The following is a 22,991-nucleotide window of genomic DNA, read 5'->3' as shown; positions in this document are numbered from 1 at the left end:
TCACCGTGTAGGAGACCTGGAAGAAGCTCCTGGCTTTGGATCGGCGCAGCTCCAGCCATTGTGGCCATTTGGAGAGTCAATCCGCGGATGGAAGACCTTTCCTTCTATCTGTCTCTGCCTCTGTCTCTCCTTTCTCTCTGTCTCTCTGCCTTTCAAATAAATTTAAAAATATCTTTAAAAAGAGGAAGGAAGGAAGGAAGGAAGGAAGGAAGGAAGGAAGGAAGGAAGGAAGGAAGGAAGGAAGGAAGTCGAGGCTGCCCAGGCACAGAGAGGATAAAGTGCAGAGAAGCAGAAGGATGGAGACCCCCAGTCGCCTCCCTGGAAAGATGATGGCTGACAGTGACAGTGACCGGCAGATCCCACAGCTCGCTGCGGCGCCCCTGGAGCTGTGCTCCGCTGCTGCCCGGAGGCCCCGCAGTTGGTTTTTCCACGTGCGCTTCCGTGCCGCACTACAGAGCTAGTCATGCTCGGTGAGCGATTTCAAACCTTGATTTTGAAAGCCTTATCACCATCAATGAGCAGCTTTCGATGGTGTTGCAGACTCGCCTCCTACTCCCTGTTCACTCCCCAAATGCCTGCGAGCCTGAGCTGGGGAGGGGCGGAAGCGGGAGCTAGGAACTCCATCAGGTTCTCCCATAGGTAACAGGGACCAAGTACTGCAGTTGTCATCTGCTGCCTCCCAGGATGTGCCTCGGCAGGCAGCTGGTCAGAAGTGGAGGAGCCAAGGCCAGGGCTATGGGTGTGACCGGGAGAGTGGGACTTCAGCTGCGGAGCCAAGCACTTACTTCCCCAGCACGAACAATTTTTTTTGAAGGCTTATTTATTTATTTGAAGGGCAGAGTTATAGAGAGGCAGAGAGAGAGAGAGAGACACATCTTCCATCCGATGGTTCACTCCCCAGATGGCCACAATGGCTGGAGCTGAGCCAATCCAAAGCCAGGAACCAGGGCTTCTTCCAGGTCTCTCACATGAGTGCAGGGGCTCAAGGACTTGGGCCATCTTCTATGGCTTTCCAAGGCCATAGCAGAAAGTTGGATCAGAAGTAGAGCAGCTGGGACTCAAACCAGCGTCCATATGGGATACTGGCACTGCACATGGTGGCTTTACCTGCTATGCCACAATGCCGCCCCCAATTTTATTATTTTTTTTAAAGATTTTTAAAAATTTGTTTGAAAGGCAGAGCTTCCGAGGCAGAGGCAGAGGGAGAGAGAGAGGAAGGTCTTCCATCCACTGGTTCCCTCCCCAAGTGGTCCTTTCCAAAGCCAGGAGCCTAGAGTTTCTTCTGGGTCTGCTACACACAGCCACTCACTGTTTACTTAGCTGCCTTCCCAGGAGGCTCACTGCAGCAAGCTGAATGTAACAAATACACAGTAACTACTGGGAAGTCAACACCAAGGAAGATCCAAATTTTAAATGTTAAGACCCAGGAAAAGCCAGACCCCTTGCCAGGCAAGCAGGAGCACCTGAATCCCTGGCTGACAGGGATAGCGAGTGTTCCTCCAGGCCTGGGTGTTGCTGGCTCCCGGTGGCTTTTGCTCCTGTGGGAGAAGTCACCAGGCGGAGCCAGGGCTCACAGGCCAGGCCCTGGTCTCCTGCTTCAGAAATAGTTTCCCATCCTGCACTTGGAGTCAAAACAAAGGCATTGTCGGAAGTTCAAAGACAAAGGCAACACGTACATAGTCAGCAAGGAAGGGTGACCATCTCTGGAGTCCCCGGAGATCATACGTTTGTCCCCAAAATAGCCTCACTGGGCACTGCTGAAGGTGGGGGGGTCTTTGCAAGATGTAGGGACCCACCCGGGGGCGCCAGCCCCTAATAGAGACGTCCTCTCTACCCTCCCCGCTCCCAGCCTCCCGGCAACATCAATGCTCTCTCCTGAGCTACGGCTTTGCTTTTTGTTTTTGTTTTCCCTTGGATGTTGGTTCTGTTTGAACCATAGCACGGACTTACCCGTATGACATGGAGCTTTCCTTTTTTTTTTTCTTTAAAGATTTATTTTATTTATTTGAAAGACAGAGTTACAGAGAGAGGTAGAGACAGAGAGAGAAGTCTTCCATCGCTGGTTTACTCGCCAGATGGCCTCAATGGCTGGAGCTGCACTGATTAGGAGCCAGGAGCTTCTTCTAGGTCTCCCACGTGGGTCGGGGCCCGAGGACTTTGGCCATCCTCTATTGCTATCCCAGGCCATTGCAGAGAGCTGGATTGGAAGAGGAGCAGCCGGGACTAGAACCGGCACCCATATGGGATGCTGGCGCTTCAGGCCAGGGCTATAACCCACTGTGCCACAGTGCCAGCCCCATGGAGCTTTTCTATAGCGGTATTCCTTTGATGGCATTTGACTCCTACAATGGTTCTGACTTGCTCACCTGGTCCCTGGAGGGGAGGGACCGTCCTGAACACCTTTTCAGCCTCCCTGTGAGTGGGAGAGGGCAGTGGACCCTGTCTCAGGGGGACCCCAGCCTCCTCCTAATTCATCTTGTGGAGGAGCGTTTGCCCCTGTGCATGTGGTGGGCTGCAGGCACAGGTGCACCTACCACCAACTCTTGCATGTGGTGCCAAATTGGGAGATAGCTTACATGCTGTGTGAAGGATATTTTTTAAAAGATTTATTTATTTATTTGAGAGGCAGAGTTAGACAGAGAATAAGAGACAGAGAAAAAGGTCTTCCATCTGCTGGTTCACTCTCCAAATGGCCACAACGGCCAGAGCTGGGCCAATCTGAAGCCAGGAGCCAGGAGCTTCTTCCGGGTCTCCCACTTGGGTTCAGGGTCCCAAGCACTTGGGCCATCTTCTACTGCTTTCTCAGGCCACAGCAGAGAGCTGGACTGGAAGAGGAGCAGCTGGGATACAAATCGGCACTCACGTGGGATGCCGGTGCTGCAGGCAAGGCTAAGCCCGCTACACCACAGTGCTGGTTCCTGTGTGAAGAACTTCATGGCACAGGGTGGAGGAGGGGCTGCCACCCAGGGTGGGAGCCACAGGGGTCCTTCAGGGCTGCTCTGCTGGGCCTTTTCTTTCCTGGTCCCCCATGGGTTCGGAGCAGCTGCCCTGCGGGAGGAGAAGGCCTTTGAAGAGCATGACAGAGCCTCAGGAGCCGGTCCGGGGGAGAGAAGGATGAGGAGGGAGACATGAAGAGGAACAGGCTGGGGCTAGGAGGGAGGGGCTGGCCTGATGCTGCAGGTCTGGAGCCCTGCGCACGTGGGGATGGGGAGCGTGCAGCACCTGCTGCTGGCCGGAAGTCACAAGCAGAATCTGGCGCTGGCTCTGATTTTGTTGCTCCTCAAAGGCTGAGAGCTGGGAGCTCCATGCAGGTGGCTGGTGTGGGGGCAGGGATCCAAGTCCTGAGCCAGCCCTGCTGCCTCCCAGGCTGTGCAGGAGCAGGTGGCTGGAGCTGAAGCTGAGCCGGAACCGCCCCTTTCAGCAGGGGCTGGGAACGTCTTCCCCACCTGGCCAGGCGCTGCTTCTGAAGCCGCCTCATTTTGGAAAGGTTGTTTCTGGGGTAGAGTTCTCCTTGGCAGGGTTTTCTTTTCAGGAGTGTAAACGTGTTGCTTGTCTCTCTTCTTTGCATTGTCTGCAACGCAAAACCTGCTCTCATCCTATCATTATTCCTTCCAGGCACACTGTTTTTTCTCTTGCTGTTTTTCAGGCTCTCTCTTCTCCAGTTGGTCAAATACTTGCTATTTTGGCACACAATAGAAAAGCAAATTTGGGTAGCATCTATCGAAGGGCTAACTGGCAATTTGGTACAAATTCACAGAAATTGTTGTTCCTTGTTTTAATGGGTCAAAGGCAAACCTCCTTTGAATAGCCCTGTGTTGGGAAGGTGGGAAGTGTATGTTCGGACATTTGGTGCTAGGGCAGACATTTCCATGAGGGTGTTGACACTGAGTAAAACAGACTGCCCTCCCCAGCGTGGGCACGCTTCTACATGATGAAAGGGCTGACAGAAGAAAACACTGACACCCCTAGTGAGAGGGAATTCTGCGGCTGGCCCTCAGGCCTCAAGTGGAGATTCGGCTGTTCCTGGCCTCCAGCCGGCTTCAGACTTGAGCTACAGTGGTGGCTATCCTTGGGTCTTTATTTTTCTTTAACATTTATTTATTTGAAAGAGTGTCAGAGCGAGGTGGGAAAGAGGCAGGGAGGGAGGGGAAGAGGCAGGGAGGCAGCAGAAAGGGGAGAAGGAGACAGAAGAGAGAGAATTTCCATCTGTTGGTTCACTCCTCACACGCCATAACAACCAGGGGTAGGCCAGGCCGAAGCCAGGCCAGGAACTCCACCCAGTTCTCCTACTCGTTTGGCAGGGACCCAAGTCCTTGGCCATCATCTGCTGCCTTCTCGGGTGCATTGGCAGGATGATGCATTGGAAGAGGGGAGCTGGGACTCCCACCAGCTCTCTGATGCAGGGTGCACATATCCAAGGGGTAGCTTAGCACACTGACAGCTTAATACCACAGTGCCTGCCTCTCTACTTGGTCTTGAATCTGCTAACCCATTTTTGCCAACTTTAGGCCATAACTGCAGAAGACAATTCTTTAAAATAAGTCTCTCTCTAATGCACACACACACACACACACACACAGAGCCATGCTGATCTGCCGAAATCCCTGAAGAAGACATTTTATTAAAATGGAGTATACATACCAAGAAATGCACCTAAGTGTATAGATGAATGAATTTTAAAGATTTATTTATTTAAGAATCAGAGTTAGAGAGAAAGAGAGAGGTCTTCCATCTTCTGGTTCACTTCCCAAATAGCCACAAGAGCCAGAGCTGAGCTGATCCAAAGCCAGGAGCCAGGAGCGTCTTCCAGGTTTCCCACATGGGTGCAGGGGCCCAAGTTCTTGGGTCATCTAATGTTGCTTCCCCAGGTGCATCAGCAGGGAGGGAGCTGGATTGGAAGTGGGGCATCCGGGACTGGAACCAGCACCCATACGGGATGCTGGTGCTGCAGGTAGAGGCTTAACCTACTACACCACAGCGCTGGCCCTTAATTTTTTTTTAAAGACTTATTCATTTATTTGAAAGTCAGAGTTAAACAGAGAGAGAATGAAAGGAGAGAGAGAGATATAGAGAGAAGTCTTCCATTCGTTGGTTCACTCCCCAAATGGGCACAATGGCCAGAATTGTGCAGATCCAAAGCCAGGAGCCAGGAACTTCTTCCAGGTCTCCCACTCGGGTGCAGGGGTCCAAGGATTTGGGCCATCTTCTGTTGCCTTCCCAGGCCATAGCAGAGAGCTGGATCAGAAATGGAATAGCAAGGAATAGAACCAACGCACATAAGGGATTCCGGCACTGCAGGCAGCAGCCTTACCCACTACGCCACAGCGCCAGCCCCAAACTTACTCTTAAAATTTCCCAGTTTTTGAGGGAGCAGGAGGAGTGTCTCCTATTAGATGCACCACATGAATAAGTTCTGGGCATCGTATCTTATCTACTACACTTTAAAAGCCTGAGAAAATCAGAGCTATGATTTTCTGAATTTGGCAAATACCTTCAAAACAACTTTTCTGTGTTAATCCCTGTACCCATTATAGTTTGTCCTAAATGATTATTCTCTTGTTTATTCATCATTCCTTTTTTGTTTTTGACAGGCAGAGTGGACAGTGAGAGAGAGAGACAGAGAGAAAGGTCTTCCTTTGCCATTGGTTCACCCTCCAATGGCCGCCACGGCTGGCGCACCGCGCTGATCCGATGGCAGGAGCCAGGTACTTCTGGTCTCCCATAGGGTGCAGGGCCCAAGCACCTGGGCCATCCTCCACTGCACTCCTGGGCCACAGCAGAGAGCTGGCCTGGAAGAGGGGCAACCGGGACAGAATCCGGCGCCCCGACCGGGACTAGAACCCGGTGTGCCAGCGCCGCAAGGCAGAGGATTAGCTTAGTGAGCCATGGCGCCGGCCATTGTTTATTCATGATTCTTAACTGTTTCATATTGTATCCATCATTTTGAGTTTTCAGTGGATCGAGCAGTCTTAAAAACTTACTGAAGGGGGCCAGCACTGTGGTGTAGCAGGTAAAGCCGCCACCTTCAGTGCCGGTATCTCATATGGGCGCTGGTTCGAGTCCCGGCTGCTCCACTTCTGATCCAGCTCTCTGCTATGGCCTGAGAAAGCAGTAGAAGATGGTCTAAGTCCTTGGGCCCCTGCACCCACGTGGGAGACCCAGAAGAGGCTCCCGGATTCTGGCTTCAGATCAGCCCAGCTCTGGCCATTGCGGCCAATTGGGGAGTGAACCAGTGGATGAAAGACCTCTCTTTCTGCCTGTACTTCTCCTTTTCTCTGTGTGTAACTCTGACTTTCAAATAAAAAAAATTTTAAAATTTTTTTAAAAAGCTTATTGAGGGGCTGGCACTGTGGCGCTGTGGGTTAAAGCCCCAGCCTGCAGCGCCGGCATCCCATTTGGGTGCTGGTTTGAATCCTAGCTGCTTCACTTCCAATCCTGCTCCCTGCTAATGCACCTGAGGAAGCAGTGGAAGATGGCCCAAGAGCAAAGTTGAGCAACAGAAGCCTCCTCTCCCCTCCTGAGCCCCTAAAATCAGTTTGCTGCCAGCTACTCCTGGTCCCCCCACACTGTGGGCGGCGCCTCTAAACTAAAAATTAGGGTGGGATTTTTGTCAAATCCTTTGTGGGGGCCACATAGAAACCAGCAGATGGGTTTACATCCCCTACACATGTTTCAACAAACAAGGAAACACAAAATATCCATGTACACCAAATGCCAGGGCACACAAGCATCCCCTGGATCTTACAGACCTGGGTGTGTCCTGGTGAGAGGCAAAGGGGAGGGGAAGATTCTTCTCTGCTCCAAACTATTCATGGAATGAGAATCACATGGGACCTGCACCTGCTGCTTTACAACCTGAACCTCACTGACAACTTGATTGACAGCACTGTCGGTACAATGCTAAAAGGCAACAGTCACAGCTGAGAGAGGCTGAGTTGAGTGTGCGCTGCTTCCCACTTCGGAAACAGGAGAATCAGGGAGAGCACTGTGGGCGGGGACAACTACACTGTGGACAGGGACAGCTACACAGTGCCTGCCAGAGGCTCCGCCTCCCACTGTGCCCCGCCCCCCCAAACTGCTGAGTTACTAAGCCCCAACGGGAGCCCAAGGCAGGGCCTGAGGGGCCTGGTCTAGGTCTTGCTGAAAGTGTGGCCTGGGGACCACAGCGGCAGGACACCCTGCACACAGGCAAACCTGCTCGCCCCAGACTGTCTGATCCTCGTGGTGTCCCGGGAGCTCCTGCCCAGCAAGTCCCGGCCCCCAGTGCAGGACTTGGCCCCAGACCCGCGGCCGGCTCTGCCATGCGCTCGCTCCCATCACCGACGCTGAGGGCCAGGGCTCGGGTCTGGGCCCTTCCTCTTCCCAGCAGCCCCCTCCCTCGGTGACTGCCTCTCTGCTCAGGGCTGCGAACCCCATTCACACGGTGCCCCTCCCCGTCTACTTCTCCAGCCCAGACGTTTCTCCTAACTTCATCCCGCGGCCCAACTGCCGGCCCCACAGTGTCAGCCACACTCCCAGCAGACACCTGGGCTCCGGGCACCTGCATAGACGCCTGGGCCGCCCCCTCCTCAGATGCCCCGCCCACTGTCGCCCCCTCTCCTCCAGAGAAACCCCCACCTCCTGCGGTCACGGCTCCTTGACCGCCCTCTCTCAGACCCTGGTGCAGTCCACGAGGCAGCGCCGTGAGTCCATCTTCAGAGGGAGCCGGAAGCTCCTCTCCCACTCCTCCCACCCCGCCCCAGCGCAGTAGCCGCCTCCCCAGTCTGGGCTCTGCCGGGTGCCCTGAAGTCCTCCTGCAGCCCTGCTGGCCTCTGGGCCCCACCCTCCCCCAGCAGCCACGGGGTCCTGTAAGGGAGCAGCTGAGCCACACCCCTTCCTGCTCAGAGCTCTCCCAGCTCCCAGCTCTCTTAGAGCAAGGACAACACCCTGCCAGTGTGCACACGGCCTCCGTGCCAGTCGTGCCCCTGACCCAGCCTTCACGACCCCCTGCTCCTTGCTCTTGTAGTGTAGACACATGCACGCGCGTGCACACACACACACACACACTCCTGCCCCAGGACATTTGCACTGGAGGTTCCCTGCCTGTAAAGGACTTGCCCTATTGGCTTTGCAGATGACTCCTCATGTCCCTCAAATGTCTTCAAGGCCACTGTCTCAGTGGGGTTCTCCCTGCCCCCAACCCCTGCAAGGCAGCCACTTTCTCTCTCCCTCACACCCTCTCTGCACTCCTTCCCCTCCACACTAACCTCCTACCCTGAGCGCTCTCCCATTGCTCTGTCCAGAGCCCATCAGCTGCCTCCTCCTGCAGGAATGCAGGCTCCACAGGGCCAGCAGCTTCTGCCTCCCTCAGGGCTGCAGCTCGGGTGTCATGGGCGTGGCCCCCAGCACACAGCACCTGCAGTGGAGCTCCGCCCCCTTCCTGCTGCTGCTTTATCAATGGAGCCCAGGTCAGCTGCAGCCTGAGGCAGCCACAGCCTCACCCTGCTGTCACCAGGGCCCTCACAGGAACAAGGGCAGTGCGAGCAGCCAAAGAAATGAAAATAAATGAACGCAGGAAAGATGGGGGCCGTGGCTGGGCCCAAGCCTGAGCTCAGGCTGCCTGGGTGCAGGAAGCCGTCCCTGCTGTGGGTCCCAGGGACAGGACCTCCTGGGGCCGTGGCTGAGTCCCTGTGAGCACAGGCCTGGTGCACAAGCTTCCACTGGAGACAAGGACGGGGCAGGGACCCGGGTGAGGAGCGACCACAGCGCCCGGATGGACTCAGCACCCAGGACACAGCACTGTCCTCACTCAGTGCCTCCCGGCCCCTCCCAGCCCCACCTGCAGCACACTCAGCACAGCAAGCACACGGGTTCTGGAAGGTTCTAGCACCTCTATTCATTGCTATTTATTTCCTCTCTCAAATTTTAGGGACCTCCTCATTTAATTAATTAACCAACCCTTCATGACAAGAATTGGAAAAATAAATCGTTGTTCAGATGAATGGGGAAGGAGCTGCAGCGCAGTGCACGGGACCTGAGACAGGACGGAGACGCCCACACGGGCAGGGCGGGCCAGGCTCCCCTCCTCACACTGTGCCTGCTGCCCACGTGCTCAAGGTGAGCGGGGCTCTGAGGACAAAGTCGGGGCCTGCACAAATCTGCATCGCTCAGTCCCACACAGGCCGCTGTGTTCTGAGAGTCCCGAATCCACTTGGTCAGAATCATCCCCCTCCCCGTTCTTTCCTGGGGACAGGAAAATGAAAACAGAGGTGCAGTGCACCTGGGGAGCCTCAGCATCCCAGAATTTGTCCCAGCTACAAATCAGGGAGACACCCTAGCCTCCTGGTCCCTATCACTGCCCCAGCTGTGAATCAGGCAGCCCCGGGCACTCCCCGAATCAGGGACCCCCTGTCTCTCGGTATCTGGGATCCTCTTCCGCTGCTCCAGCCCACATCCCTCAGCCCTTTGTCCAGCTGCTCCACTCAACTCCCTCCTGTCTCCCTCCTCCCCGGCACAGGCTCCCTAGACCCCAGCATCACTCTGGAGCCCCGAGCTCCTCTCCCCCGAGGCTGCTCACGTCCGTTCTTCACCCTAACAAAATTCTTCTTTCTTGGCTCAGCGTGGTCTTGGTAGTCGTTCTTGGTCATGTTTGAAAACCCTGACACTGTCACGCTATAGAAAAATGCAGGTAACAAGTTCAGATGAGCAGTGCACACAGGGACATGAGCAGCCACCACCCACATGGCCCATTCAAGGAATCCCCAGAGCCCATGGTGTCCCCTCTGCCCCACCCCCTACCCAAGGAGGCTTCCAGGTCTCAGCTTTCACAGCCAGAAGAATCAGAGACTTAAGGCAATGCCACCTCCTGGGGTGAACAAATCAGGACTCTGTGAGGTCCACAGGGGGCGTGGCTGAGGGGGGAGCGTGGGGTGGGCGGGCAGCGTCTCCATGGGCTTCTCACTGTGGCAAGGGTCGCGGTGACCCCCACCCAGCATCACACGCCAGAACTTAACAGCAGCCGGAGCGTATCTCCCTCCTCTCCCATCTGTGAGAAGAAAACACCTTGTGAGAGACCAGGGAGGAGGCAGGGCCTGAGCACCCACCTCGAGGAAGCCCAGAGCACTGGCTCATCCTACAGAAGCTTCCAGAACTGTGGCTGTGGGACAGGAGACCCCGCCCCTGGAGCCCTGTCCTCAGCTGGGGCCGCCCCCTGCTCTGCGGCTGCTGGCACTCAGCTCCCATCACCAGCACCAGCCCAGGAAAGATTCGTCCTTCTCTTCCCTGTGCTTTACAGAGAGCCCACACAGGGCCCGGCCTGGGTGTGCAGATGGGTGTGGACTGTGCATCCCAGGAACAGGGCCCGGGGCCTTCTCCCTGGGACAGGAAGTCCCCCAGGGGACAGGAGACTCAGACCCCACCCTCCCCTCTCCTACCTGAGCTCTGCCTCCTCCTTGTCCTCATCCACCTCATCACAACAGGGACCATAGCTCCCAGGATCAGAACTCCAGCAACAATTCCCACTATGAGCGCGGTGGACTGAGCAGGAGGCTCTGAGAAGGGAAGCGGAGGTGGGGACTCTGACCCCAGGGCTCAGCCCTGCCCCTGCTGAAGGCCCCAGCAGGGCTCTGCCCTCCCCACAGAGCCCCCGCCGCCCTGCCCTCCTCACCCCATCTCAGGGTGAGGGGCTCCGGCAGCCCCTCGTGCTGCACACGGCACGTGTATCTCTGCTCCTCCCCAGAAGGCACCACCACAGCCGCCCACTTCTGGAAGGTTCCGTCGCCCCCAGGCCTGGTCTCCACGAGCTCCGTGTCCTGGGTCTGGTCCTCCCCATCCCGCTGCCAGGTCAGTGAGATCTCCGCAGGGTAGAAGCCCAGGGCCCAGCACCTCAGGGTGGCCTCCTTGTCAGAGGCGGGGTGGTGGGTCACGTGGGCTTTGGGCGGGTCTGAGGGAAAGATTTGGAAAGTTCAGGCACTTTGTGATCTCCATGGGACACGGGAGCAGCACTCACGGGACCATCCTGAGAATGGAGGGGACGACGGAGGTGGGGGAGGGGATGCAGAACCCAGACCCTGCCTGCACACAGGCATCGGGATGACGGATTCTTTGGATATTTCTAGAATCAGAGCGCCCAGGCTAGGAGTCTTCAGATGTCTTACAGGGATGAAAGGGATTTCAGTCTTGACCTGAGAGGAGGCAGAGACTCGAAACCTCCCCACGCAGCAGGCTCACAGAACCCTGCCAGAGTCCAGGGCACCCCTGAGGTGACTTCTGGAATCTTTTGTCCCAAATCCTGACAGCCCGGGGTCCCTCTACTGCCCTGATATAATGGCGGGCACCAAATCAAGGAGGACCTTTCCGCGCGCCCCCCACCCCCCACCCCAAGGAGAAGAGATTAGGCCTGGGTCTGATTTCCTCCTCTCCTCCCCAGCCCCTGCCCCAGGGGAGGTCGGCGAGCGCGGCCCCTCCCAGCCTTGCGAACCTCCGCGCTGCAGTGTCTCCTTCCCCATCTCCAGGTATCTGCGCAGCCACTCCACGCACGTGCCCTCCAGGTAGGCCCTGTCTTGTTCAGCCGCACCTGCCGCCTCCCACTTGCGCCGGGTGATCTGAGCCGCGGTATCCGCCGCGGTCCAGGAGCGCAGGTCCTCATTCAGGGCGATGTAGTCAGCGCCATCATAGGCGTCCTGCTGGTACCCGCGGAGGAAGCGTCCGTCCGCCCCGACCTCGCAGCCATACATCCTCTGGATGGTGTGAGACCCTGGCCCCGCCCCGCGGTCAGCCCTGGCCACGGAGCTCCGCCCCCGCCCTCACCCAACCACTGGAATTTCGGCCCAAACCGAAAATGAAACCCATGAGTGTCCCGTGGGCTCCTCCAGGCCGAGGGTCGCCGCGGGGAGCGCAGTCTGGGGGACCTCGGACCCGGAGACTCGGAGCCCCCTGGGCACCACGCGGGGAGGGGTCGCGAGGTGCGATCGGGCCCGGGTCACTCACCGGCCGCGTTCTGGCTGTAGTAGCCGCGCAGGGTGTTCAGGTCCACGCGGTAGGTCTGAGCGTTGTCCTTGTAGATCTGCGTGTTCCGGTCCCAGTACCCCGGGTCCACCTGCCGCATCCACGCCGCCCGCGGCTCCTCCCTCGGGTTCTCGGCGTCGCTGTCGAAGCGCACGAACTGCGTGTCGTCCAAGTAGCCCACGGAGATGAAGCGCGGCTCCCCCAGGCCGGGCCGGGACACGGCGGTTTCGAAGTATAACATGGAGTGCGAGCCTGCGGGCGGGAGCGACTGAGAACTGTCCGACGCAGGCCCGCAGCGGGACGCCCGGGTCTGAGGTGGGTGGGACCGGGCGGGGAGGAAGGGGAGAGGGTGTCGAGAAACGGAAAAGGGAAGGCGAGGGGGGTGTGGGACCGGCGCGGTCGAGGTGGGGGCATCTGGGCCAGGGGCTCATGAGACGCCCCTCCCACGGGGTGCCCGCTGCGCGGTCCCCACGTTCCTGCCCCACAGAGGACGTCTCCATCCGGACCCCGCACTCACCCTCCCGGGTCTCGGTCAGGACCAGGGCCCCCGGGAGCAGCAGGAGGAGTGTCCGAGGCGCCAGGGACTTCATCATGGGGTTCTGGGGGGAAATCAGTTCCCATAGCTCCATGCATAAGTATCACACGGATCTGGCGGCGCTGATTGGCTCCTCTGGAAACCGGATGCCCAATGGGAGTGAGGCCTGGCATCGCGTCATGAGTCTCCAGGCTTAAAAACCCGACCCAGGTAGTGAAAGGAGAGGTGTAACTCAGGGACAAGGGGACTCCCCCCGCTGCTCGGCTTCCCCAGCCCAGACCCTGCCCTGGGACCCAGACCCGGAGCGCCACGCCAGGACCTGGACTCTGCCCCGACCCCTGTGCTCCCGAGCCCCGCGCTGCGTGATGTCGGCTCCCCAAGGCCGGGCAGCCTCTGTCTGAGGAACCCGGAGAGCCCCAGGCCGGCCCAGCCCCTCCCTTCCCTTCCGGGATCCCTGTCCCTGAGCTGTGCCTGCTCCTTACCTGTCCCCTGGACTCTTCTAGAGGAAACCTCACCTCCAGGGACCTTGCTGGGGGGAGTGAGTGGCCTGGGGAGGGCGGGAGGAGCGGCAGTTGTTTCGTCCTCAGCCTGGAGGGGGGGGGGGCGCTGTGTGTGAGAGCCCCAGAGAGAGGTCCCCGCCAAGCCCGGTCCTGTGGTTTATCAGCCACGTCTGCAGCACGCACTTCCCCACCTGAGTGATCAGGACCCCGATCTGTGACAGAGCGCACCGTGGCACCCTCACATCTAAAAGTGTCCAACAGTGACGCCCCCGGAACCCCAGATCTGTTTTCCTAGATAACATGGCTGTGTCCTGGTGACAGTCACCTCCCCCCAGCCCTGAGCCTGTCTGTGGGAGTGCAGCACAGCTCAGCACCGGGTCCCTCCCCATCCACCAGATGTGGTCCAGGACCCCAGGGATGCCTGACCCTGGCCAGTCCTGAGCCCTGCCCTGCCCGCACCTGTGATGAAGTTTAGCTGATAAACCAAGAACAGGAAAAGGTGAACAACAGCACTGATAGCGTGGAGCTGTTCCCTCCACGAGCTGTGAGAAGTCCCGTGTGACTTTGGTCTCTTGAGAGGTCTCGGTGCTGTGTCCCCTCCTCTGTGACAGTGTGAGGAGCCCGGTGCCTGTGTGATGCTGTGGAGGGAGGTGGGTGACAGACACTCTGATGTAGTGCTAGGCTGTCAAGTAAGGGGGCTGACACAGACCTGGGACACCTCCAGAGCCATGTGACCCGCAGGAGGCCTGCTGGTGACTAAAGGGGTGTAGGGGATGCAGGGGGGATGGGCTGGACCCAGGCATGATTGACACCCCAGGTGGGAGGGACCAGTCAGGAGATTCCATCACTCCCTCAGTGTCGCTCCCCCTCTTCGTGGAGGAACGACACAGGACCCTGCGCTGTTCTTTCGTCTGCTCGGCCCTCCCCGGGTTTGCTGCTGGTTCTTCCCGGGTTGGCTACTATCCCTTCCACCTCCGTGGAAGGGCAGTTCCCCCTGGCCACATTCCCCACTTCCGCAGGGGAGCGGCACACCGCCGGCCGGCTTTTCTCGGGGGCTGCACGGGTTCCCTTAGATGTTCCCCATAGATGTTCCTGGTGCATGCCGTCTCTCTCCTCCTTTATAGTCCTCCTCCGCCAATCCTAACTCAGCTGCCCACACGCCGAGCACGCCGCTCTCCTCCAATCAGGAGCAAGTCCCACAGTCTATCAGTTGAACTGGAGGCAGCTGTGCGGAAGCTGTTCACTTCTCTCCCAACGCCACATTGTGGGAGAGCAGATGCATAGAATAAGTCCCAATTCGAGTAACTGAGTCCAGTCCGGATTGCTCCCCACAGATCCCCCTTTCTTTTTATTTTTTAGCGTTGATACGCGCCTGTCTTCGGTGTCCCGCGGCACACACTCTGCTCTACTTGCTAGAGTTGCCACAGGCTCTTACAAGTCCTATCAGGCAAACCGAATCCGGGTCCTCTCTTCGCCATGTTGTGAGGAGGTTTTTAGGCGCTGATGCGTGCCTGTGTTCGGTGCCCTGCAGCGCATACTCTGCTCTGCTAGAACTGCCTGCAGGTGTTTACAAAACCTATCAGGCAAACCGAATCCAAGCCTTCTCATTGCCGTATTGTGGGGGAGACTTATTAGTGTTGGTTTGTGCCTATCTTCGGTGACCTGCAGCTCATACTCTGGTCGAGCTGCTTGCTGGCGCTTACCGCCTTAAATCAGGCAGACCGAATCCAAGCTTAATATTGTTGTATTGTGGGGAAGCCTTACTGATGTTAATTCGTGCCTGTCTTCGGTGACCTGCGGCGCATAAGCTGCTAGCCGCCCAGGTGCTCATCGCCTCAATCAGGCAGACCGAATCCAAGCTCTCACATTGGCATGTTGAGGGGAGGCCTTTTTATTTCTCTATTTCTCTATCTCCGGGCATTCCTATTTCTCCCATTTTATTTCTATCTTCCAGCATTCCTATTTTTCTCACTTTACTTCTAAAACTTCTGTTTCTCTTATCCCTGCGGCTTTCCGGCACCTCGCCCCGCCGGCGGGTTCCCGGCTCTGCGCTGCTTCAGCCCGCGCGCCTCTCTCATCTGCGCAGCTTCCCGGCTTTGCGCGGCTTGGCTTCGCGCGCTCCGCGGTCTCCACGCTTAACCCTTTCGCGTCTGAACCACAGCCTACGCCAGCCCCGTTCCCTATCTATTCACGCCCCGTGCTCTCTCTGCACGCGGCGGCTTCCGCGAGTAACACAGCGTAGCTTACGTGTCCACCACTAGCACTCAATCTAAGTTCCCCGGGCTAGCCTGGCGAATTCAACCCAGCGTACGTCTCCGCCCCACGATTTGGCTTCCCGTCCTTTGCTCCCCGGGCTAATCAGACGGATCCCAATCTGGCTTACGTCTCAGCTTCTGGTTTCAACTTTTCGCCCCCTATTCCCGGGCTAACTTGAGAACCCCAAAGTGGCTTTCGTGTCCGCCTTGGCCTGCCCCCCACGGCTTCAATTTCCCTAACATTTTTCTCTACCCGGTATGTTTCCCTAAGTTTTCTTCCAACAATATTCCTCCCTCATTTCTCCTGGCCTCTCCCCACAGTCCGCGTCCGAGTCTGTTTGTTCTAGCTTTCACTTTCGCTTTCGACCTTAGAGATTTCTCCCAGCTTCCCCCCGTAGTCCGTATCCGAGTCTATGCCTAGGCTTTCAATAGCTTCTTCCGGCTCCTTTTTCGTCCGGCTTTTCCCTAGGCTGTTTGCTAGTTTCTCTCTCCGATATTTTCCCTAGTTCTTCCCGTTTCTTCCCTCCTAAGTTTCCTATCCGTCCTAGGTTTCCTATCCAAGCTAGGTTTCCTATCCGAGTCACGGCACCATTATGTCGCTCCCCCTCTTCATGGAGGAGCGACACTGAACCCTGCCTAGGCTTCATATCCGAGTCACGGCACCATTATGTCGCTCCCCCTCTTCGTGGAGGAACGACACAGGACCCTGCGCTGTTCTTTCGTCTGCTCGGCCCTCCCCGGGTTTGCTGCTGGTTCTTCCCGGGTTGGCTACTATCCCTTCCACCTCCGTGGAAGGGCAGTTCCCCCTGGCCACATTCCCCACTTCCGCAGGGGAGCGGCACACCGCCGGCCGGCTTTTCTCGGGGGCTGCACGGGTTCCCTTAGATGTTCCCCATAGATGTTCCTGGTGCATGCCGTCTCTCTCCTCCTTTATAGTCCTCCTCCGCCAATCCTAACTCGGCTGCCCACACGCCGAGCACGCCGCTCTCCTCCAATCAGGAGCAAGTCCCACAGTCTATCAGTTGAACTGGAGGCAGCTGTGCGGAAGCTGTTCACTTCTCTCCCAACGCCACATTGTGGGAGAGCAGATGCATAGAATAAGTCCCAATTCGAGTAACTGAGTCCAGTCCGGATTGCTCCCCACACCTCAGGAGGGCCCAGGAGGGGGTGTGGAGGTCAGGTTAGTCTCTGCCTAGGACGCCCCATTCCACAGCAGAGGGTTGGGTCTGAGTCTGGCGACTCTGCTGTGATCCAGCTTCCTGCTCGTGCAGCCTGGGAGGCAGCAGGTGATGGCTCAGGTACTGGGCCCCTCCCACCCCATGGGAGACCCAGAGGGAGCTCCAGGTTCCTGGCTCCAGTCTGGCCCAGCCTGACTTTGTAGGCCCCTGAGAAGTGAATCTGAGGACAGAAGATCTCTGTCCATATCTTGTCACTCTGCCTTTAAGGATATTAGTACATCAAGAAATAGAAAGGGCATACAGTTTAAAACTTATGTAGTGTTTATTTCTGAAATTTTCCATTTAGTATGTTTATCACATAATAAAATGATTCAGTAGATGAAGAAAGCTTAGTTTAAGAATGGGGGAGGCACGATGCTGAGCAAAAGTCATTTTTTTCTTAGTGTTTAAACAATTTGTTCCTTAGTGTTTCATCTAGAAGCATCTGCACATTTCAATCACCGCAAGATTGCCACTGTTTAATGGCAATTTTTTTTAAATGTGAACCAATATTCTTGCTTTACTAATACTCAGAGCAATGATACCAACTTAGCATTCTCTTTGGATTGGAAAACTTGCTTGAAAGTTACTTCATTCTTTTTCTTTTTCAAAAGTGCATCTCGTAGTGCCAGTTGCTTTTCGCGGAAGGAACACTTGTTTTTGGACTGGACATTCTGGCTATACCGCCTCATCAGAAAGTTCTTCTGCTTTTTCTTCTCTTTATTTGTGGAACTAGCAAATGGGTTCTTTTGGTTTTCTTTCTCACAAATTCCTTTCAGTCTGTTTTCCCAGCCATTGCAGTCGCCAGCCTTGTCTCTTTGTCAAACTTTGGCTTTTTATGAATGCGTTCAATATCCCAAAGGGACAGTAACTCGCCCCTGCGTTCCTCGTCACTCTCTCTCTCAATATATTTCCTCTTCTCAGCTTTCCCAGGGGCAGCGTCCAGTTCTTTCCTCCCCTGGGCAATGCGGATCTTCTGGAAGTCTTCCTGAGTCAAAACCCAGCTGGTGCTGAGGCGGCAGCTTTGGCTTTGCGCTCCTCCATGGGCGTGCTGTTCAGCTCCCGGGCGCTTTCTTGCTGTTCTTCATCGGAAGAGTGGTGCGCATCAACCATTCCCCATCAGCATCCTCCCGGTCCTCCTCACTGAGACTGGTGCCTTCTCACCCATCTTCGTCATTTTCAGCATTCTCTTCTTTCTCAACTTCCAAGACTTCTGCTCCTGGAATATAATCTTTAGCATCTAATTCTCCATATTCCTGTGCTCGCACCTCTGTGGAGGCCTCCGTAGGCTTACCCCGGAATTTCTTCTGCAACATCTGTGGGTTCAGGTTGCGGAAGAGCTGAATCAAAGTTCTAGCAGCCATCATCACATTCTTATCTTTGTATGTTTTCTACTGAGCCAAGTCTTGGAGGTGAACAACAGCTAGAGGCTAGAGGACACCGAGCTGTTACCTCTTTGATAGCATTGATGCCTACGGTCAGGACTTCCCCAGAGTTCTTGTCGGTAACAAAGTTGTTGGCCACCGTCATGAGCAACGACTGAATGATCTCTGGGGGCACCAGGTGATGAGAAGCTTGTGCAGCAAACAGAAGGATCTTCGTTACTTCTCTGGTGGGGCTGTAGGAAGCTTTGCACAAAGGGATAGACGTTGAAGAGTGTGGGGAGCAACTGGGAGCAACTCGGACTAGACTAAGTTACTGGAATTAAGACTTATTCTATGCATCTGCTCTCCCACAATATAGCGCTGGGAGAGGAGGAAACAGCTTCTACACAGCTGCCTCCAGTTCAACCAATAGACTGTGGGACCTGCTCCTGATTGGAGGAGAGCAGCGTACTCGGCATGTGGGTAGCAGAGTTGGGATTGGTGGAAGAGGACTATAAAGGAGGAGAGAGATAACATGCACCAGGAACATCTAAGAGGAACATCTATCTGAAGGAACACCTGTGCAGCCCCCGAGAGAGCCGGCCGGCGGTGTGCCGCTCCCCTGCGGAAGTGGGGAAGGTGGCAGGGGGCCCGCCCCTCCACAGAGGTGGAGGGACGGTAGCCAACCCGGGAAGAACCAGCAGCAAACCCGGGGAGGGCCAAGCAGACAAAAGAACAGCGCAGGGTCCTGTGTCGTTCCTCCATGAAGAGGGGGAGCGACAGAAGAGGAAAAGCTCATGGAGTCCCACCAATCTGGAGATGAGGTCATGAGCATCATCTTCACCTCAGGCCTCTCCTGAGAGCTCTCCAGCTGCTTGTGTAGTTTTTCCGCAAAGTCTTGGGGATCATGAATCGAGTGAATAGCTGAAAAGTTAAACACCTCTGGTATTTTCTTCTTCTTTTGTTTCTTGAGCACTTTCATTGCCTTTTCCAACCTTTTTTTGTTCTTGGAGCTCTTCTTCCCTGTGGCATACTGCACTAGCAGGTCTCTGGCTGTTGGCCCTTCATCCTCAGATTCTGAGTCACTGTCCTGTTTCTCATCTTCATCTTTTCCGAGGAAGAATGTCAAAGCAGCAACCAGTATCTCGGTGACCTTAGAGAAACATGCAGTCATGATAACACTGACGGTTTGGGCATCATTCCAGATGTTCCTTCTAGAGCGTTCGATCATCACATCCAAAGATATCTTGGCTGCTGTCGCTTCACATGGTGTACATGAAATTCTGCAAGACTATATTCACTTTGTTGTTCTTGTGTTTTGCATTTATATTCTTGATGTCAGTCACAATATGTGCATATAAAAGTCTTTTGTAGCAGCTTGTAGTGGCAACGCAGAAGTTCAAAGAAGAGCTCTAGTAAGCCTGATGGGTCGATGAGATTCTTATTTCTCAGCAGGACCAAAGCTTTGCAAAATATCATTCGGAGATCTGGGTCCAAGACAGTAGGATTGCAGGAGAGAAGATCTTTCAGCTCTTGAGGAAAGTTGAGGAAATGCTCCGGGTAGCAGTGGCCAATCTGCGCCATAAACATCACCAGCTCTGCTAGTTCTCTGCTGGGTTTATTTGGTTGTAATTTGAAAATCTCCACAATAAATTGTACACAAGTGCTCATGCATTCAGTTGTTTATTTTTGTATTTGAGAGTGAAAGATTAAATGGGGAGACAGAGAGAGAGAGAGAGAGAGAGAACTCTCATCTGGCTGGGCTGAAGAGGAGCAGACGAAATCCAGCCCAGGACTGCAGTGAGGGGGCAGGAGCCCAGTCCCTTGAGCCTGTGTCACTGCTCCCAGGGTCTGCGTGGGCAGGAGGCTGGAGTCAGGAGCAGCAGACACTCAACCCGGGCATCTGCTGTGGGGTGCGGGTGTCTCTGCTGCGAGGCTAATGCCCACCTGCTGCCATTTGTATGAATTGTCTCCATCCAAGCCTTGCACAGATTTTATTGGGGCACTGGTGTTAGTATTTAACTTGATTCACACAAGGAAACAACTAGATTTTTATCAGCCCCACAGATGCATGAAATTCTAAATGCTTCCAGCTGGCATTGTGGCACAGCAGGTTAAGCCTCTGTCCATCTGGGTCCCATATGGGCACTGGTTTGAGTCCTGGCTGCTCCACTTCCCACTTAGCTCCCTGCTAATGCACCTGGGAAAGCAGCGGAGATGACCCAAGTGCTTGGGCCCCTGCACCCCTATGGGAGACCAGGAAGAAGCTCTGGGCACTTAGCTCTGGCCTGGCCCAGCCCCAGCCTTTGCAACCATTTGGGGAGTAAACCATTCAGTAGAAGATTCTCTCTCTCTCTCTCTCTCTCTCTCTCTCTTTCTCAGACATTAAGTGCAGGCTAAACACACTAGGAAGGAATTCAATTCCATCTCTGTAAGTGAAGAATAGCTAGGAATTTACATCTATGCTAAAGCCAACATTAAAGTTAAATACCATTTCTTGATTGTATAATCAAATGGTGTTTTAAAATCACAACTCTCTCCTTTTGGTATTTTTAATTTTTAGTTTTGAAAGGCATAAAGAGCAAGAGCTATCTTTTTTATTTTTTTAACCATTTATTTGTGTTTTATTTGAAATTCTGAGTTACAGAGAGGAGAGGCAGAGAGAGAGAGATGCATTGATTCACTCCCCAGATGGCCACAATGGCCAGGCTCAGCCGGTCTGAATCCAGGAGCCTGAAACTCAATCTGGTCTCCGTGTGGGTGGCAGGGACCTGAGTACTGGAGCCGCCATCTGCTGCCTCCCAGAGTGTGCATCAACAGGAAGTCGGGTCAGATGAGGCTGGGACTGGAACTCAGGTCTCCCACAGGGGATGTGGGAGTCTCGGCCGCGTTTACCTGCTGTGCCAGTGCCCACCCCTACATGTTTTGCTTTAATTTTGCTTTAATGCTTTACTTTTCTCTCTTGGAAAGCAAGGATTCAAAGTTTGGATACAGAAAGGACAAGCAGCTCTCTGAGGTTTATTTGTAGTAAGAACTTTCCCTTCACTGAGCTGCAGCACTGTTGGGCACACACAGCAGCTTCATCAAATCCACCCGAGCCCGCAGTGCCGTAACTGGAATGCCTTAGAGCAACACCTCTGCTTGCTGTCTTTGGGGTGGGCTTTGACACAGGAGTTGAGAAGCCCCTTGGGCCACCTCCATCCATCCCACATCAGAAGGCCTAGGTTCAAGTGCCAGGTTCCCCTCTGACCCCGGCATTCCTGCTGATGTGCACATTGGAGGGAGCAGGTGATGGCTCAAGGACTGGGCTCCCTGACACCCACGTAGACCTCTGGGATCCAGACCCCATGCAGGTGAATCTCCTGCCTCTGTCGGCCCTGCTGTGAGAGGAGGACATGATGAGGCCATGGGTATCTGGGTTTCAGTGTCTCCTCCAGCCCAGGGTGCAGTCGTCCTCATTCAGCTGGTCTCCCGGGGACTCGAGCCACCCCTCGCTGCCTCCCAGAATGCCCCTCGGCAGGGGGCTGGGATCAGGGCTTTGCTATAGGTGTGGGCCCCCACACGGGGTCTTCACTGCTGCCCAGCACGCGCCCACCCCTACCACGGTATGTGCACCCGTTCCCCTGTGGTTGGTCATTCAGGTTGCGTCTGTATCTCCATGACTGTGGGGGACACCGCAGTGAGCACGTGGGTACAGGTGTCTCTCAGCACCCTGACTTCTATCCCTTGGTGTCAGGAGTGGACAGCTGGGTCCATGGCGGTTCTGTGTCAGCTTGTTTTCAGGAAGCCCCGTGCTGTTTCCCACAGGTCTGCTCTCATCTGCAGTGTCACCAACAGTGCCTAAGAATTCCCGTTCTCATCCTCACCAACCTTGCCGTCTTTCCTCTTGATGGTCACCAATGGGAGACACGAGCTGATACCTTCTCTGTGTCTCCCCATCCCCCAGGACATCAGGGCATTTATCCCATCCTCCAAATATTACAAATTAATCATCTAATCTGGGCTCCTGAATCTGTCACTGGACAACTCTGAGGTCGATTCGTCAGCCTGGGCAAAGCTCCTTTTTCTGACACAGAGAGAGAGCATCCAGCTGTTCCTGGTGAATAGTTAAAATTGTGTATGTGCTGGTGTAAAAAGTTAAGCTTAAGCTTACAGGTTTAAACCTTCCTGGTGCAGCTGTGAAAATAAGACAGAGTAAAGTAGCACCTTGACAGTAGGGACTCCATTTTGGAGCACTTGAGACTGCATTCTGGGAAAGCACCCCCCCACCGTGAGACTCTGGTCTGAAACTATGATCTCAAATAGTCGGACAATAGCAGTACACTACATCACCCTTGGCAACGCACAAAAACCCCCTAGCATGATTGCTCAAGCTTAAAAATAAAAAGGTTGCACCTGGGTTACCTGAGCTAATAATGAAAATGTGATTTGTCTATGTATTAAGATCATAATTGCTGATTGTAAGATATTAGCAACTGCTTAGCAACCGTGTATTCTCTCCCCTCTCCCGATTTTGCGGTTTTTGCCTTTATAAACCCTAACCTTTGGTTATTCGGGGCTGCTCTGCTCATGATGATCAGACAGCCCCAGCATGCTGGATAATCAATAAAGCTTCCCCGTGCTGTTTGCATAAGAGACGTGTCTCTTGGTGACGTTTTTCGGGCGGTTGACTCTAACACCGGCATCCCTGTCCTTAATGTGGGGGCTGCTGAATCAAGCAGCTGAATTAAAACAAGTTCTATGTCACCTCTTTCAAGTGTTTCATTACACATTTTTATTTATTATGAAAAGGAGAGGGAGAGGAGAGGAGAGGGGAGGGGAGGGGAGGGGAGGCGAGGCGAGGCGAGGCGAGGCGAGGCGAGGCGAGGAGAGAGATCTTCCATCTGTTGGTTCCCTCCCCAAATGCCTGCAACAGCTGAGCAATAGCCAGGAGCTTCTTCCGGGTCTCCCAACGTGGGTGCAGGGGCCGAAGGACTTGGGCCATCTTCTACTACTATCCCAGGCCATAGCAGAGAGCTGGATTGGAAGAGGAGCAGCCAGGACTAGAACCCGTGCCCACATGGGATGCCGGTGCCACAGGTGGCAGCTTTACCTGCTATTTCACGGCGGCGGCCCTCACTATGTTCTACATAGAA

The 22,991-nt window shown here is 55.0% G+C and overlaps 1 protein-coding gene, 1 long non-coding RNA gene and 1 pseudogene across 4 annotated transcripts; 1 reads left to right on the top strand and 2 right to left on the bottom strand.

Annotated features, from left to right (window-relative positions):
• Positions 1–9,603: 9,603 nt before the first annotated feature.
• LOC100338822 (RLA class I histocompatibility antigen, alpha chain 11/11) lies at positions 9,604–12,604 on the bottom strand. Of its 3 annotated transcripts, XM_051854969.2 has the most exons (7): positions 12,503–12,604; positions 11,968–12,237; positions 11,459–11,734; positions 10,646–10,921; positions 10,413–10,529; positions 9,778–10,024; positions 9,604–9,651 (listed from the first exon to the last, which is right to left on the bottom strand). In XM_051854969.2, exons 1-6 carry the CDS (start codon positions 12,576–12,578, stop codon positions 9,819–9,821), a joined length of 1,221 nt encoding a protein of 406 aa, XP_051710929.2. In that variant the 5' UTR covers positions 12,579–12,604; the 3' UTR covers positions 9,604–9,651; positions 9,778–9,818. The 3 variants fall into 3 exon arrangements, with proteins under 3 accessions (XP_051710929.2, XP_002714352.4, XP_069930387.1); XM_002714306.5 differs by having other exon boundaries at positions 9,604–10,024; XM_070074286.1 differs by lacking the exon at positions 10,413–10,529 and having other exon boundaries at positions 9,604–10,024; positions 12,503–12,603.
• On the top strand, positions 12,164–22,491 carry LOC138849687 (uncharacterized). Its single transcript, XR_011388735.1, has 2 exons — positions 12,164–12,300; positions 21,664–22,491. It is a non-coding gene; the product is annotated as an uncharacterized lncRNA (long non-coding RNA).
• LOC100339073 (protein SDA1 homolog) lies at positions 16,881–19,553 on the bottom strand (annotated as a pseudogene).
• Positions 22,492–22,991: the final 500 nt, after the last annotated feature.

Source organism: Oryctolagus cuniculus, chromosome 5 (assembly GCF_964237555.1).
Source record: "Oryctolagus cuniculus chromosome 5, mOryCun1.1, whole genome shotgun sequence".
NCBI lineage: Eukaryota > Metazoa > Chordata > Mammalia > Lagomorpha > Leporidae > Oryctolagus > Oryctolagus cuniculus.
Note: the sequence above shows the minus strand (reverse complement) of the source record. Positions and strands in the feature narration are given on the sequence as shown.